General features: G+C 45.8%; 3 protein-coding genes and 2 non-coding genes across 11 annotated transcripts in view; 3 read left to right on the top strand and 2 right to left on the bottom strand.

The window, feature by feature from the left end:
* The window catches only part of LOC116476134 (tripartite motif-containing protein 66-like), a 43,974-nt gene extending 37,926 nt beyond the window's left edge, over positions 1-6,048 (bottom strand). The window contains exons 1-2 of the mRNA XM_032165858.2: positions 5,988-6,048; positions 3,025-3,219 (exon numbers count right to left, since the gene is read on the bottom strand). The gene's annotated coding sequence lies outside the window, so the exon portion shown is untranslated. The remainder of the gene's footprint in view (positions 1-3,024; positions 3,220-5,987) is intronic.
* A 135-nt stretch (positions 6,049-6,183) lies between these two features.
* On the top strand, positions 6,184-9,239 carry RPL27A (ribosomal protein L27a). The gene is made up of 5 exons (XM_032166669.2): positions 6,184-6,203; positions 6,588-6,651; positions 7,395-7,470; positions 8,104-8,278; positions 9,071-9,239. Exons 1-5 carry the CDS (start codon positions 6,201-6,203, stop codon positions 9,197-9,199), a joined length of 447 nt encoding a protein of 148 aa, XP_032022560.1. The 5' UTR covers positions 6,184-6,200; the 3' UTR covers positions 9,200-9,239.
* On the top strand, positions 7,616-7,745 carry LOC116477548 (small nucleolar RNA SNORA3/SNORA45 family). The gene has a single exon (XR_004250514.1). It is a non-coding gene; the product is annotated as a small nucleolar RNA SNORA3/SNORA45 family (small nucleolar RNA).
* On the top strand, positions 8,832-8,962 carry LOC116477547 (small nucleolar RNA SNORA3/SNORA45 family). The gene has a single exon (XR_004250513.1). It is a non-coding gene; the product is annotated as a small nucleolar RNA SNORA3/SNORA45 family (small nucleolar RNA).
* A 7,412-nt stretch (positions 9,240-16,651) lies between the features above and the next one.
* Positions 16,652-17,672, bottom strand: part of DENND2B (DENN domain containing 2B) — a 180,453-nt gene continuing 179,432 nt past the window's right edge. For all 7 annotated transcript variants that reach the window (XM_058446361.1, XM_058446359.1, XM_032166664.2 and 4 more), the window contains one exon: positions 16,652-17,426. In XM_058446361.1, coding sequence (XP_058302344.1) covers positions 17,392-17,426 — 35 coding nt within the window. In that variant the 3' untranslated portion in view covers positions 16,652-17,391. The remainder of the gene's footprint in view (positions 17,427-17,672) is intronic.

Here is a 17,672-nt window from a genome sequence, read left to right as displayed (position 1 = left end):
GAAGAGCAATTGAAGTAACTCCATGAAAGTAAATGGTTAATTTAAAGGCACATCCACACAATGAGTTTCTGATTTGAGACGAGGAAGGGTCAAATGACCCCATTTCTGCCCCCTTCCTTATGGCTGCTTTCATCATAACTTGGTTCTTCCCTCTCCTTCTTATCTCCCCTGACCTAGATGAGTGGAGGGGACAGAGTTTGGAAGACTGTACTTAAGCCAAGGTAGTAAATTCAAATGCCTACAGGGGCTGGGCAATCTATATGAATAAAGTGCTTTACTTAAAAGAATGTGGGTCTAATGTCTCCAAATCTTAGTTTTCCAAAACCCAAGAAATTCTTATTTTTATTTACATTTTAAAATGTTGACAAAAAGTTAAATTTTAAAACACTGCCTTGCCACAAACCACCTCCTTTTAACATCTTACCACATCTATATCTAAGAAAAGGAAAATATTTACTGGAGTACCTTAACCTTGCTAAGGAACGATGCAACAAGTCATTCCACATCACATTGGGAATAAGAATTTCAAAGATTGTTTGCATGAGGGGTACAGAACAAATTATAAAAATAACACTCATTTTAGGGAGAAAACGTGAGGGAGAAATAGTAGGTAATGAGAGTACCTACTGTTTCCTAGGCTGTGTTATATGTGATATATTATTTGTTTGCTTGTTTAATGTATGTCTTAGACATAGTCTTAGGGAAGGACTTTTGTTCACAATTGTACCTGCCCTTCACTTGCCTGGCACCTAGCGTAGTAACATAGTACGCACTCAATTAATATTTATAAAAGGAATGAATGAATCTCATTATTTTTTCATTATACAGACAAGAAAACAGATTCAAAGAGAACATGCTATTTGTTCAATATAATTCAGTTAGTAAAAACAGAACTAGGAGGCTGGGCGTGATGATAATGCCTGTAATCCCAGTGCTTTGGGAGGTCGAGGTAGGAGGGCTGCTTGAGGCTAGCAGTTTGAGACCAGCCTGGGCAACATACAAGACCTTATCTTTAAAAACAACAACAACAACAAAAACAGAACTAGGAAATGAACCCAACTTTCTGTGTTCTTTCCATTCATTTTATCCTCTGAAATTAAATTAAAACCCAAATATGTAACTCCTTTTTTTCTGCTATTGTCTAAACTGTTCTCAAAGACTCTAGAATTTCTCTTTTCACGTTTTGTTACTCTGAGTTTAATAGCAGCAAGGTTTTCCACCCTAGTTTCCAACAAAGCTTTAGGAATATAATTGCCATGTAGAACAATCTATCCAACACAGGAAAGAAAGACTCCTAAAAATTCCTAATCTTCCAATTAGATTATTTTTACTTTGTGCTGAAGAAAACCCCGCTTGATCCTATGGATTTCCCCTAAATGCCATATATCAAAAACTACCAATAAAGGCAAACAAAAACCCCCAAGGCTAGGGAGGTTAAAATGAAACTGGAAACTGTACATATTGCTGGTGAATAAATTGGTACGATCCTTTTGGAAAAAATACATAGTAACATAAAATGAATCACAAAAATGTTCATACCATATAATCCAGCAGTCTCACTCCTGGGAATTTATCCTAGACAAGTTATTCAACAGGAGAAGAAAAAATTATATACAAATGCTCATTCCATCATTGTCTCTAACAGCAAAGAACACAATAAGAATTTTTTTAAAAAACAAAATACAAAAGAAAGTGGCTTAATAAATGATAGTACATGCTGAAAATAAATTATTCTTCAGCTGTTAAAAATAATCCTGAAGACTGGGTAGTGATACGAAAAACTGCCATGGTATTAAATAAAAAGAATACAAAAGGATTTGTATACTATGATCATTAACTTTGCAGACAGCTATGTCTCCATGTATACAAGGGTTGAAAGGTAATACTCAGAAAAGAAAATGGCATCGTAGGGTGGAATGATTTGAGTTGCTTATACTTATATTTTTTTCAGAATTTTCTTTACTGTTGTACTGTCTATTATGTACAATTTTCAAGTCTTTCTGAAGTAAATTGGGATTTCTGAGTTTTTGTCTAATTCTCACTTGGAAAAAAAGCAGAAACACTGCTTCTTCCCATCTTGATTAACAGTGCTCTACTTAAAAAAGAAAATGAACATAATATTTCCAAATGTCCACATCTAAAGATGGAGAGCAAGAAAACAGAGCTGGATCCATCCAGGATGTTGCTGCTATCTGAAGGACTGATGTCGAATTCAGGAACCCAGCGAGGAGAGAAAGGAAGAGGGATCACCAGAGCCTTCTTCAGGGTGATGATGTGTTCCCAAGGCCACCTGGAGAGAGGCCTGGGGCAGCAAAAAATCAGCACACTTGCCTGCCTCACCAGGCTGCTGCCTGGTATCATCTCTTCCGTTCATTTCTGAGGTATTTTCTGAGGCCCTCACACTCTGAGGAAGCCCAGATGCCTGAGATGTCACAAAGCCATGCTATACTTCAGAAGAGATGTCGCAGAAAAGGACACCCCTCAGGAGTCATGGCCAAAGGTCATGTCCCATGTGCCTAGTTGGGAGGGACAGGTCCCCTAATGCCAAATATCTGGCTGCTACTCCACTTTGCAGACAGAGAACTCAGCTTTGTCTGCTCTCTCAGACCTCTGTCGACCTAGGAAAAGTGACACATACTGAACAAACCCCACATGAGCTGTGTGTTTAAGTCATGTGATTGCCTTTTGAAGGAGAGGGAGCTGGATAGAAAACTGGTTTGAGCCAGACAACTACCCAGGGTACTCCCTCTACAACCAGATCAAGCCATTGATGAGAAGAATGTTAGGTGAGCACAGAACCCAACGGGGAGTGCTGGGTCCACTCTGGGAGGCCTTCTGTTCAGCCAGGTGGCCTGAGGGACAGAACATAGCTCCTGTATAACCAAGGAACCTGGCAAACTATCCAGGAGTGTCTTAGCACCCAGAACCCTACCTCAACCCCTTGCAGTGGTGGTCCTTATTGTAGGCCCCAGCTCTAATACCCCTGATGGTTCCCTTTCATTCCCAAGGCCCTGCCCAGCTTACCTCCATTGACAGATCATCTTCCCAAGGTTAGGTTCCAGGTAACCCAGCTCATTTCTTGTGCACTTACTGGCCAGTTTTGATGTCAAATAGACGATGATGTCTTCTTTGATCTCGCCTCCTACTCTTAAGACCCCTCTTCCTGCTGGTCACATGCAGTATGTGATTAAGGTTGATGGAGGGATGAAGACCATAATGCTGTGAGGTCAGAGAGGGACTGGTCACTGAGGTAAAAGCAGGGGATCTGGAGAGAGAAGACTAAAGGCTAGGCCCAGGCTCTGTATCTGACCACCTATGCAGCCTCTGACAAGTCACCCAATTCTTCTGTGCTTCAGTTTTCACACACGTAAAATGAGGCTGGTAGTGCTGTACCTTCAGGCAGATGTATTTTGTAAATTGCCAAGTGCTCTGAAAATGTTGGTTGTTATCCTTGTGGACTGAACTGTTCTGGGAAGAAGCAGAATATAAAGTGGGCCTTAAAGGTTGAGGAAGATTCAGGACATGTGGTCAGGAAGAGGATGGGCACTCCGGGATGGGAAACAGCATGAGCAAAGGCAAAAATGCAAATGGGATATATCAGGCATGGCTGCAGCAGAAAGCTTGTGTAAGGGAGAGGCTGAGGTAAGGTTGGAAAGGCAAGTGGGCTATATTCTGTTGGTCATAGGAGCTATTGAACTTTTTGATCAAGTAAGTAAAAGAAAGAAAGTCATGTTTTCGGAATACTAACCTGGTGGAGGTGTGAAGGATACAGAAATTGGAGGAGGGTTAGAATGCAGGCAGAGTGAACAAAGGAAGGTGGTGTAAACTCCAGTTAAGAGATATGATGAGGGCCTGAATGAAGGCAGGGGCACTAAGGCTTAAACAGAGGAAGCACATTGGAGAGATACAGAAACAAAAGGATAGGCTGACAGTGTAGTAGACAGTGGGGACAATTTTCATTATCTAGGTGGACAATGGTGCCACTCACCAAGATAGAGAATAAAGGAGAAGGCACCAGTGAGCAGTGAAGATTGAGTTCTTTGGATATGTTTACTTTGTAGAATGTCCAAGGAATACCAACCAGTAATTAAGTGATCATATGGGTGTGGAGCTCAGCAATAAGGATGTGAATTGAAGCCACCCAAGAAGACCATCTACTGTGAAAAGATAAGGACAAGGACAGAAGGCTGAGGAACATCAACATTTAAGTGGTAGACAATGCTGGAAGAACCTGAAAAGAAGACTGATAAGTGACCAGAGTAGGAGGAAGGCAAGACTTTTTCTAGAAAAAGACGCCAACAGATTAAAGTACAACAGAAAGAACAAGTGATATGAAGGATAGGAAGAGTCCAATTTGGCAATCGGTTCATTAACGACATTAGTAAGAGCAATTTCACTGAAGTCACAGGCTGTGAGCTAGACTGCAGTGAACAATGGATGGGAAGGTGCAAATGGGCAGGATTTGTAGACTACTCTTTTGGGAAGCTTGGCTGTAAAGGAAAGGGCAAGGACATGGGAGAATTTTGGATTTTTTTTTTTTTTTTTTTTGAGACGGAGTCTCGTTCAGTTGCCCAGGCTGCAGTGCAGTGGGGGCTATCTCGGCTCACTACAAGCTCCGCCTTCCGGGTTCACGCCATTCTCCTGCCTCAGCCTCCAGAGTAGCTGGGATTACGGGCGCCCGCCACCACGCCCGGCTAATTTTTTGTATTTTTAGTAGAGGCGGGGTTTGACCGTGTTAGCCAGGATGGTCTCGATCTCCTGACCTCGTGATCCGCCCACCTCGGCCTTCCAAAGTGCTGGGATTACAGACGTGAGCCACCACACCCGGCCAGAATTTTGGATATTTTAGCGAAAATATATTTTAGCTGAAGGGGGTAAGACAAAGAAAAATAAATACATGCTCACACATACACAGAGAATAACTGAGGGGATGGGATTTTAAAAATTTGTTTCATTTTTCCCATGGGATCTATTAACAGACTAGCAAGGGGATGGGATCTTGAACACTGGTTGAAGGAACTGACTTAAGAGCGAAGACATGCTGCTATTAGTGAAGACAGGGAGGTGAGGGTAAGTTCATTTATTCACTCACCAATCACTAGTTGAGTGTGGATAAAAGAAAACAGTCCTTGACCACATAAGGAATTAGGTCTAGTAGGGAAGACAAACGTAGGTCAATAAATTACATAAGGGTTATACTAGATCGTGTGGTGGTACAGGTGGGAAAGCGAGCAACTGTCTGCATTGTGTCCAGGAAAGGGTCACAGGCGCGTTATGTAGATTCTGGAGAAAATTCAAAAATAGCATTTATTTTTACTTATTTACTTTTGTATGTGGAGACGAGGGTCTCACTATGTTGCCCAGGCTGGTGTTGAACTACTCGCCTCAAGCAATCCTCCCACCTCTACCTCCCAAAGTGCTGGGACTACAGGTGTGAGCCACCGCGCCTGGCCTAAATGTGACATTTAGAAAAAGTATTTACAACATCTGCAGTAAAAGGACCATAAAGCAACCAGGCATCTAAGTCCCTGAATTAAGTTGCTCAAACTTGAGACGACAACCAAATGATAGCAGAAGGGCAAAAGAGAAAGGAAGCCGGAGTGCCCACTCAGAAGTGTGAGAGCGGGAGGAGGCATTTCGGGAGCCACCCGAGCTTCAGGAAACCGAGCGAGACACCAGGTGGGCACACTGAGGATTAAACAGGGCCTCGCGGTTCCGCACTGCGGCCGGGAGACAAACCAGTAGCCACTATCACCAGCCCCGAGCAGACCACTAAGAACTGTGGAGGCGCGCGGGGCGGCTCAGGGCTGGCGCATTTGGTGAGGAGCTCAGACACCGAGGCCCTTAGGGTCGGCTTAGGAGGTTCCCTGGCCAAGGCGCCAGAAAACGGCCTGGCTCAAGCAAGCACGGGCGACGTGCAGTACAGCACACCTAGCCCCGATTCTTCAACAGTTCTCGCCCTCCGAGCCTAGCACAACGAGCCTCACCGAGACCGTTCACCGCCACCAGGACACTCCGTGAGGGGGATCACCACCCCCAAAAACAGGAAGCGACTAGCAAACGCGCAATCCCGCGAGACCAAGAGGCCCCGCCCGAAGCCCGGCCTCTGTGACCGGAAGTGAGGCATTTTGCCCCGCCCCCCGCGCCCGATACCTCGCGAGACTTGGCGAAGGCCTTCCTTTTTCGTCTGGGCTGCCAACATGGTAGGTGTTTCGTTTCTTGCCTCCTCTTCCTTGCCGGCGGAGACCCCAAGCTCTATTCCCATTGCCCCTAGTCATCCACTCCCTACCATGGTCGGGGCTTCCAGGCTGCGCATGGCCGCCTGCAGGGCACGGTGGCCGGCGCGGGCCCGGGGCGGGGCTCCCGGAGCCGTGTATTAGGTCCGTGGTTCGGATCTCTGGGACACGCGGGCCCCGGCGCTACCGTGGTGAGACCTCACGGCCCTGAGCCGATCGGTACCCTCAACTTTCCCGAACTCTCCAGAAGTTAGGTCTTTGACCCACAGGCTTACAGAACCATCTCAGCTGGCAGGCATCGCCCCCTGCCCCTAATTCCTTAGGCCTTACCACCAAGCTTTTTCCACACAGCCATCCAGACTGAGGAAGACCCGGAAACTTCGGGGCCACGTGAGCCACGGCCACGGCCGCATAGGTAAGTGCCGGCTTCCCCTAGGGGTGGGCCTTGGGCTCTCTTCGGGTGCTTAGCTAGTCTGGAGATCGATAGCCTATAAGTGGGTTAGAATAAGACCTTTTTGTGGTCAAGTTCGACAGCTGTTGATTTTTTTCTGAGGATCCTCTAGTATTCCAGTTATAAGGAATTTCACATCAGTGGGGTAATAGGAATTGAACAGGCACGGTATTGGGTTAGTTGAAGACATGGAGTACTGTGGGAATGCTGTGATGTGGAACCTGAAAAGATGTTTCACCCGGAATCCTAAAGTAATCGCATTGCTGAAAACGGGCATCGGTAGGGTGGGAACAGGGTAAGCGGGACACAGAAGTCTGGGGAAACACTCTGCTTTTGTGCGAGGAAGTATTGAGACGCATGAGAAGGCTGTGGTGCATGTAGCTTTTTTTTTTTTTTTTTTTGTGAGACTGATCATTGTCGCCCAGGCTGGAGTGCAGCGGCGAAATCTCGGCTCACTGCAACCCCTGCCTCCCGGGCTCAAGCGATTCTCTTGCCTCAGCCTCCCGAGTAGCTGGTATTACAGGTGTGCGCCACGACGCCCGGCTAATTCTTTTTCTATTTTTAGTGGAGTCGGGGGTTTCTCCGTGTTGGCCAGGCTGGTCTCGAACTCCTGACCTCAGGTGATCCACCCGCTTCGTCCTCCTAAAGTGCTGGGATTACAGGCATGAGCCATCACACCGGCCCCATGTAGCTTTGTATTCCTGTAGGCAAGCACCGGAAGCATCCCGGAGGCCGCGGTAATGCTGGTGGTCTGCATCACCACCGGATCAACTTCGACAAATAGTAAGTGTCCTTGGACTGCTTTTATTGACACAGCTTGGGAGGTAGGGGCAGAAAGAGGGCTGGCTTAAATAAAAAGTTTAGAAGCAAGCCTTGCCTATTGCTGTTTTTTACCAAGTTAACACTTGGTGTGAACTGAGAACCTGTCATCGAGGCTAGAGTCACGCTTGGGTATCAGCTATTGCCTGAGTGTGCTAGAGTCCTCGGAGAGTAACTGCTGACCTTATTCACTGGCTGTGGGCCTTATGGCACAGTCAGTCACCAGGTTAGAGACATGCTTCACATTCACCTACCCACAAAGTAGTGGATGATAAATTTTTGCTATTTGGAAGATTATTATAGGAGTATGGAGATTTTCCATAGGGTGCTGTTATGTGACTTGAATTTTAGTCTCCGCCCTGCCTCTGACATTGTCGGTGGTTTATCCTGGTTCCAGGAAATAAGGATAGCCTTTTCCTCATGATAGTCTTTGGTGGTTTTTAAAACAGTTGTTTAAGTCAGCAGATGTATCATGTGCCTGACACTGCTCTACACCAGTGAATAATTTACACTGTAATAGGGGGAGGTAACTATAAAGATGATAAACATAGCATCTTAATTGGAGTGTGTATGAAGGTGGTGGTTATCTCTTCCTAGCCACCCAGGCTACTTTGGGAAAGTTGGTATGAAGCATTACCACTTAAAGAGGAACCAGAGCTTCTGTCCAACTGTCAACCTTGACAAATTGTGGACTTTGGTCAGTGAACAGACACGGGTGAATGCTGCTAAAAACAAGACTGGGGCTGCTCCCATCATTGATGTGGTGCGATCGGTAAGTTAATTGGATGTTTTTCTATACTTCCATACCTTCCCTTACAAAACTCTGGCTTAATCTAATCCACTTATATAACCTGTACTTCCCAGTTACCTACCAGACATTGATATTCTTCCTGTGGTAGAATTATCATAGGTAGTTCCCTATCCGTAGCAGTGCCTACTGTCACTGCCCAGGTTGTATCAGGTTTACATTTCGTGCTTGAACTATAGCTGGTTTTCATCAAGCACAGCTCCCAGCTCTTGGCCCTTCATGTTCCCCAGATAATAGAATCCTAATATGTTCCATTGATACTCAGTGCCGTACATTATCTGAGGAGATTTTCCCCCAAAACAGATGTGTTATGTCTGTCCTTGCGGGGGTTCTGGTCCCTGTGTCAGTCTTAACTGTCATGAATATGGAGGTAGTGTTAAGAGGCCAGAACCCTAGGGATGCTTTAAATTCACTTCGCAGCCTATTTAATGTCCATTGAGTAGTTCTGGTGGTCAGGAAGGTGGTTGTCTTCTTTTGCTTAGCAGGGGGTATTTGAGCAGGAGGAGGCTTATGCTTTGCCGAGACTAGAGTCACATCCTGACACAACTCTTGTCCTGGTGTGCTAGAGTACTCGAAGATAATCTACTGGTCTTGATTCACTGGTGGGGGCAGTCGGTGCCCCCGTTAGTGCCCAGATCAGAAACATATATACCCTGCCTAGGGATTTAGAAAGTGGGTTGGCAGTCTTTCCTCATGCCCATCACACAGTTGGTACCTACTATAGTGTATTGTAAACTTTTTTCTCTGTTCTTCTAGGGCTACTACAAAGTTCTGGGAAAGGGAAAGCTCCCAAAGCAGCCTGTCATCGTGAAGGCCAAATTCTTCAGCAGAAGAGCTGAGGAGAAGATTAAGAGTGTTGGGGGGGCCTGTGTCCTGGTGGCTTGAAGCCACATGGAGGGAGTTTCATTAAATGCTAACTACTTTTTCCTTGTGGTGTGAGTGTAGGTTCTTCAGTGGCATCTCTACATCTGTGTGCATTGGGAGCCCAGGTTCTAGTACTTAGGGTATGAAGACATGGGCTCCTCTGCTGACTTCCCTCAGAAAGTATATGGTAAACATAAGACCAACACAGACGTTGGCCAGTTAAACATTTCTGTTTATAAAGTCAGAATAATACCTGTTGATCACTGAAAGGCCTGCATGTATTGTACTCTGAATTTTTACAGAGAATGAGAGAATGTACCCTAATTGTTCAATGGGGCTCAAAAGGAAAGATTCCATTTTGATGGGTCACATTCTAAAGAGAGGGGCAGTGTGATAGGAATGAGGTGGTCCTTCAGGACAGCCCAAGGTTTTTCCACGTGGCCCCCTAATTTTTTTTTTTTTTTTTTTTTAAACGGAGTCTTGCCAGGCTGGAGTGCAGTGGCACCATCTCGGCTCACTGCAGCCTCCGCCTCCCAGGTTCAAGCGATTCTCCTGCCTCAGCTTCCTGACTGGGATTACAGGCGCCCGCCACCATGCCCAGCTAATTTTTGTATTTTCAGTAGAGATGGGGTTTCACCATGTTGGCCATGATGGTCTCTAACTCCTAACTGCAAGTGATCTGCCCACCTCGGCCTCCAAAAGTTCTGGGATTATAGTGTGAGCCACTGCGCCCGGCCATGGCTCCTTAATCTTGATCCAAATTCTTGTTACATCCAGAATGTGACGAATCAAAATCTCGAGATGGGGGTCCAGCAATCTGAAATTTCAGTATGCCAGGGCTTTTCTGTATGTCAAAGTGGGTTTGAAATTGTTAATTTTTCTTCTAGTCTGAAATGTATCTTGAGAAAATTTGGAAATCCTGAAGGCTGGAAATTGAAATAAGTTTTTCTAGGATTTGTGTCTCTTGCTGTTGGAAAACATGGTGACCAATTCATGTTTACAAATAAGATCCTCATAGATGTTAGGGTAAATTATAATTTGCTACAGTTTTATGGTTCTTCCTGTGATTTTGAGCTTTTTTTGACCCAAAATAATACAGTCTAAAACTCTAGACAAATAAGATGGCACTTAGACTCCTGGGTTTTAGTTAGTGGAGGTTTCCTTAGTGCACTGTGGGGTCATAATATGCATAAGCCGAGAACCATGGTTGTCTATGGGACACATCTGTCAGGACAACCTTTAGAGGATGTTGGGGATCAAATATAAGGCATAGAGAAACACTAAATTGGCTTACATAAGAATAGGATAGAATTACAAGTAGTGAAATGTTAATTCAGCTGGACAATTTTAAACAAATTTATCATTTGGCCTGCATCTTTTGTGCTGGAGAAAGTTAGAAATAAGGGCTCTCCAGACCAGCCTGACCAACCTGGAGAAACCTTGTCTCTACTAAATACGCAAAATTAGCCAGGCGTGGTGGCACATGCCTGTAATCCCAGCTACTTTGGAGGCTCAGCCAGGAGAATCTCCAGGGGGCAGAGGTAGTGGTGAGCCGAGAGTGGTGCCATTGCACTCCAGCTTGGGCAACAAGAGTGAAACTCTGTCCCAAAAAAAGGTAAGGGCTCTCCATTAGGGCCCATAGAGGACTTTTAATACGGAACCTGAATCCAAGGATCCCACAATAAGTGGTCAGTAGTTAATGATGAATGAAAAGACTCAATATTTGGTCTTCACCCAATACCTGTGTGACTTTTAGTCCCAATTTCCTCATCTTTAAAATTTAGGTGAAAGTGCCTACCTTAGGATTGTGTAGATTAAAATGGAAACCATGCACTAAATTTTTTGTTTTGTTTGAGACGGAGTCTTGCTCTGTCGCCCAGGCTGGAGTGCAGTGGCACGATCCCAGATCACTGCAAGCTCTGCCTCCCATGTTCACGCCATTCACGCCTGCCTCAGCCTCCCAAGTAGCTGGGACTACAGGTGCCCGCCACCGCGCCCGGCTAATTTTTTGTATTTTTAGTAGAGACGGTGTTTCAATGTGTTAGCCAGGATGGTCTCGATCTCCTGACTTCGTGATCCGCCCGCCTCAGCCTCCCAAAGTGCTGGGATTACAGGCATGAGCCACCGCGCCCGGCCCATGCACTTAATTCTTGTGTTTGACTTAGGAACTTAAGTGCAAGCTATTATGGAAGCAGATGGAGTCAATTGGCCTTCATGTGATTGTCAGTGGGAAATTGGTCCAAGCAGAGGGAATACTGGTTCAGGAAACTGGTTTGGGAAGGTTAGGCAAACGGGAAGTGCTATGGTGGAGAGAGATTACTCTGGCCGGGCTGTAAAGGATGGCTACAATGGGAGGCTGAAGGCAGAACCAAGAAAATGGGAGTGAGTATGGAAAAGGTACGATTCAGACGGCATAATGGACGGGACTTGGAGACTGAGTTGTAGTGGGCCGACCACAAAATGATAAGGCATGGAAGGAAGTAAAGTTTTGGGGGAAGGATCCCTAGTCCCTTAATGGCTGCCTTTTTCCCCAGGAGTTCCTTGTTAGGCCATCCGATCCCCTGGCCTGGGAAAGAAACACTAATTTCGTTGCTGGCTTGTTCACTCACCAGAAGCTACAGCTAGTAACAGTTCTAAAAACTTTTATGTGATGAGGAACAGACGAAAATAGTTTTGAGCCCTAAGTCCGCCGATTCCAGTGCTTTCTTGAACCTGCATTTACTAAAATATTTTCATGACTGCCAAGCTTTGAATAGCCTGCTGTGTTCATGGAGGCTCATACTGGCGATCTCTAGTGCCTGGCTAAAGCTTGAATTGCAAAGGATATAATTTCTGGTCTGATGTATATATGCCTTAAATATAGTTACGTTCAAACTTGGGAGCTGCAGGTGCAACTTGATTTTATGACAAATGTCTGCCACATAATTTGCACAAGCAGTGCTCATCAAAGGCAGCTAAATCAGGCGAGCTTTCAGTCAAAATAAATGTACTACTAGACCCTACTTAGCGGCTAACTAGCCCAAGAGCAGACAGCCCAGGGACGGACTGCAAGTCGGAAGCGCGGGCGGAAGCTGTGCAGCGCCCGCCTGGTGGCTCCATCGGCCGCCTTCATCAGTCAGCACGACCCGACCTCAGTGGCGTCCTCACAACACAGACCGGAGCTTGGGTCTTACCTCGGCCCCTGAGAACCGCTTCCGGTGAGTAGCTTCTACTTCCGGAGACGATGACTCCCCCGCGTCCCAGACCGGAAGAAGCTCGGCGGAGACAGGCCTCGCTTGGCCACTTCCGGCAAGGGCGGCGGGATGTTCAACTCCACCCCTAGTCCCTGGGCGGCCGTGGGTCCCATTCCAAGCGGAGGAATGGCCAACCTCGCCGCACTTCGAGCCCCGTTTAGGGCGCGTTGAAGAACAGTAGGCGTGGCCTTTACGTAAATCTTCAAGATGGGAACCTCCAGAATTTGTCTCAATTGTCTAAAAGGTAGTGAGCGTCAGCGACATTCAAGGGCACTTTGGGCTAAAAAAGAAAGTGCTTGTACACGGATGGCAGTATTCTGGAAGAACATAAAAGGAATTTCCTCTTAGGAGCTTAGGGAAATGAGGGAGACGAAGTATGTTTTGGTGCAGTTTTTCAATCCAATGCATATTTTCATATTGAGAGGCAATATAAATGGAGCAAAAGTATCTTGAGAAAAAAAAATACCAGAACTTGCCATTGCTGAAAAGTAGTATTTTCTCTTTCGAGAGTTTTCATGGCCTTTTAAATTACACCCCCACCTCCACAGGCAAATAAATTTATTTTGGAATGCATACCACATCATCTGGCTCTAGAAACGTATTTTGTGTAGCTCCCCTAGCAAGAATATAGGTTAAAGCGTATATTTAATTCCTGGCTCTATTTTACATCCCAATTTTTATTTTCCTCTCATTCCCACTCTACGTTGTTTCAAATAACCTAGTTTGTGTACAAAGTAGGTTATAAGTGTACATGTGAAAAGATGTTTTAACAAAAATGTAACTGAGCTGTGACTAATCACACTTATTTTCTTGGGTCGTGCTATGGTTTGGATGTGGTTTGAAACTTGGCCGGCAGTATGGCAGTGTTGGAAGGTGGAGCCTATTGGGAGGTGTTTGGATCATGGAGGTAGATCTCTCACAAATAGATTAATGTTCTCCTGTGGGAGTAAGTGAGTTCTCACTCTGCTGGGAATGGAGAGCAGGTTGTTTAAAAGGCGTCTGGCTTCTCTCTTGCTTCCTCTCTTACTACCCGATCTCTTTGCACACGCCCAGCTCCCCTTCTGCTTTCTGCAGTGAGCTGAAAGAGCCTGAGGCCCTCCCCAGGTATTGCTGCCCAATCTTCAACTTTTCAGCCATCAGAACCATAAGCCAAATAAGTCTTTTTTCTTTATCAATTACCCAGTCCCAGGTATTCTGTTATAGCAACACAAAATGGACTAAGATGGGCCCTAATTCCACAGATTCCAATGGGAACCAGAGTTTGACTAATGCTGTTTAAGGGCCAATTCTTCAAAATATTGCTTTTTAAAAAGCCCAGAATACTTATTTCAAGACTACAGTTTATCAGAGCATTTAGAACCGTGTAATGAAGCGGCCTGCCCTGCATTAAAAGAACTTACAGAATAGAGGAGAGCTGACACTCCTATAGGTGAGGGGACTTCCCTGGTAGAGGAGATAGCACCATTATCCCTGAGCAACTGCCCCAGTGTTGTCAGAAAGCCACCGTTTAAGGACACTTCCTCTCAATGGCCACAGTACCATCTTTTACAGGAGTGTTTTGGAAACAGTGGTTTGTTTGTTTGTTTAATTAATAGAAATGAGGTCTTTACTATGTTGCCCAGGCTGGTCTCAAACTCCTGAGCTCAAATGATCCTCCTGCCTTGGCCTCCCAAAGTGCTGGTATTATAAGCATGAGCCACCACACCTGGCCATGCTGGAGCATTTTTGTTGTCACAATCATGGAGGGGAAGGGACCAGGGATGCTAAATATCTTGGAATGGATGAGCTGGTCCTACACAACAAAGAAAAATCTAACTTCATTTACACATAACCCAAAAGTTGGTTTGTTTTTTGTTTTTGCAGTTTTCAAATACTTCTGTTTCCTAGGATTCTAACTAATGTTTAAATCAGGGGAAGCTCATACTCTGTTTTGTTCAGAACGTTACCAAAAATTGTTCATTTCAGAAAACTCACCAATAACTACTCAGTAGGATCTGAGTTGCTGATACAACACTTTTCTCCATCTGCATATGTAGCTGTTGCATTCATGGTAATTCTGTGTACAGTGTAGGCATCTGATTATCTCTTCTAGTACAGCTGTACACAAGCATTTACATATTTGAATATTATAACAAAATATTTGTTTTATTTCTCCCCTTTTATATCACAGTTAAGGTATATTTCGGTAGCTTATATTATCTTTACATTTCATTTCAGGGTAGTGAAGGAGGGAATTAAAGTATTTGCTATTAAAAAAAACTGTTGGATCTGATAGGGTTGAAAATCATTGGTTTAGAGGTCCAGAGATCATGTGAAAGAACGTGGAAAGAAGCCCTGAGATCATGTGAAAGAACATGGAAAGAAGCCCTGAATATTTTTTGTAAACCTCAAGCCAGGCCCACTGTCCACACCCTCCTTTCTCCGTAAGGCTGCTGTGCCTTGGCCATGGCAATCACTCTATGGGCCCTTGCAGCCTATTCTAAGCCATTACATGCCAGTACTGATTTTCTGGATTGGGACCAAAGCTGCAGCCACAGTAGCGGGGAGACATATACCGCTCTGGTATGCACGCAAGGGCATACTATATTTTAAAGATACATAAAAGTGGCAAAATTTATGAATAAGGCTGGACATGGTGGCTCATGCCTGTATTCCCAGCACTTTAGGAGGACTGTTTGAGCCCAGGAGTTCGAGACTAGTCTGGGCAACATAGTGAGACCCCATTAATGCAAATTTAAAAAAAATTTACACATACACATCTTGTGATCAGATCACATGTCTAAAGGTTCTTCGGAGCCACACTGAAAAGGAGGGGTGGAGGAGAATAGGGGAGGAAGGGAGAGAGAGAGCGCATGTACCTTTTAGGAATTAAATCTGGTTTTTTTGTTTGTTTGTTTTTGTTTTTTTTCTGAGATGGAGTCTCGCCCTGCGCCCAGGCTGGAGTGCAATGGCGCGATCTTGGCTCACTGCAACCTCTGCCTCCCGGGTTCAAGCGATTCTCCTGCCTCAGTCTCCCAGTAGCTGGGATTACAGGCACGGACCACCACACCTGGCGAATTTTTTGTATCTTTAGTAGAGACCAGGCTTCACCATGTTGGCCAGGCTGGTCTTGAACTCCTGACCTCGTGATCCACCCGCCTTGGCCTCTCAAAGTGCTGGGATTACAGGCGTGAACCACCACGCCCGGCCTGTATTTTTCTTATTAAGGAATCTGGTTCTATGACTGTCCTAAGCCCAGGCTGAGTTAAGAGCGACGAGTTCTGGAGGGAACTACATCCCACTCTGAGTCTTCTGGTTGTAATCCTTGTCTTTTCTCTTGATCTGAACTGAAGACTCAAGAGGCTTCAGTCTCTGTCCTAGTCCTGGCAAATGGCAGAGCCAGAAAATGACTTTGCCTTCCCAGAAGACAAACCCTCCACTTTATTCTGTGAGGCTGACAGCAGGCCCAAACCATGGACAGGTTGGGGCCTGCGCAGGCCTCAGTGGAGATGGGGAGAAGGAAGAGGGCAAGGAAACTTAGGATGGGATCATCTCTCAACAAGGGTGGAAGGACAGGAAAACTTTACTCATAGTTCAAATCCTGTCAGACCCAAACACAATACCAAAGAAAACGGTTGCAGCTTAATGCCTCACTTGGGAGTTTGCAAAGTCTCTGCTCTCCCAAGGCCTTGGTGGGTGAAAAGCCTAAACCATCCTTATTTCCCACCTTGCTTCTCTCCTTCCTCTTCCATGGAATGTAGCAGCACTTTCTGTATGAAAACCTAGGGTTCCAATGAAAAAACAATTCACAGAGTGACATGGAAGAGTCACAGGGAGTAGGTCAGGGCTATGCCCAAGCCTGGGTTGGCACTAGCTGGGTTTTACTCTACCAATGTCAGGACACTCAATGACATCTTAGGGGCCTCAGGCTGAAGAGGAAAATGTTAAGACTTACCTAATAATGGGGCCAAAGGGCACAGAGCATTCTTTCCATCACTGGAAACACTTAAGCACAGGCTGAACAGTTGAGAGAAGCTGAACTACTGCAATGACTGGGTATCTTCTAACTCTTAAGACCAGTCATGCAACTTAGGCTGGAGAACTCCGTTTCAGGGAAGGTCAGTGACTCACACTGAAGCTAACCCCTTAATCTAGTATTCAGTTCCGTGTGTGATGGTGTTTCATCCCTGAATGGCCAGTCCCAGCCCATTCCCAGAAGAGAGAACTAGATAACAAAGCCAAGGAACACATGAGGCTCTGGGCCCAAACAACTGTACATGGTTTATTGAGAACACCCGTAGATGGGAAGGAGGGATGCCCTGTACCGCATCGTGGCCACCACTGACTGGGAGCCAGGCCCAGAGAGCACTGGCAGAGCTGGGGGTGGGCTTCCCATGACACACTGACCATCTCGGAGGGTGGGAGGAATGAGAGGACTAGGCCTAAGACCCTGGTGCCATGCTACAAATGGGGACTGATTGGCCTTTGCCTTTCAAAAACAGAGGGTATGGGTATGCGGACTACCAGAAAAAAATTGAAACTCCTGATTTTTTTAAAAGGTCCTCCTGTACATAACAAGACAGCATCTGCTCTCCAGGGCCCAAGACTGGCAGCGGGGGCCTCAGGCAGGCCGGCAGGCCGAAGGCCTCCAGGGAAGATCAGTGGTTTCGCTGAGACAGTCAGCTGCACAAAACTGGCCAGTCACGAGCACCCAGCAAAACTTCATCCATGCTCTGGCAGGACAGGAAAACATCCGGCCCCTTGGGAATATACAAATATTTACCATATTCTCTTTGCTTGTTACAAAAACAGTTAAGAAAGCTTACAGCAGATTATTTACAAACAGTATCCTGGGATATGATGAAGGCAGAGGTGGGCTGGCTTGGAGGATGGGATCTGTGGGGGCAGAGGAGCCACAGCAGCCCAGAGGGTCCCAGGCTGGGCCTTCTCCCCAGGCTTCAGGCTCTGCAAGGCACTGGACTCTGCTACTGAGAAGGGGGCTTAATTCTTCTTGTGGAGAAACTTCATTTTGTTGCCTGTGGGCCAGAGAGGACAAGAGAGAGAATGTTCAGTGTTATCCCTTCCAACCTCCACTCCCTCTCCTCCTTGTAGCCCTAACCCTGTCAGTGGGAAAGGAAGGATTAGGAAGACTGGATTATAGCTGTGATCTGATCCAGGGTAGTGAAAACACGTGAGAGCTCTAATTAGGGCACCGGTATTAATCACTGTGTGGTTTTAGGCAAGCCACTTAACCTCTTTGGTCTCAATTTCTCTTTAAACAG

Source organism: Hylobates moloch, unplaced genomic scaffold, assembly GCF_009828535.3.
Source record: "Hylobates moloch isolate HMO894 unplaced genomic scaffold, HMol_V3 SCAFFOLD_11, whole genome shotgun sequence".
Classification (NCBI taxonomy): Eukaryota; Metazoa; Chordata; class Mammalia; order Primates; family Hylobatidae; genus Hylobates; species Hylobates moloch.
The sequence above is the reverse complement of the archived record's forward strand: the minus strand, read 5'-3'. Positions and strand labels throughout refer to the sequence as shown.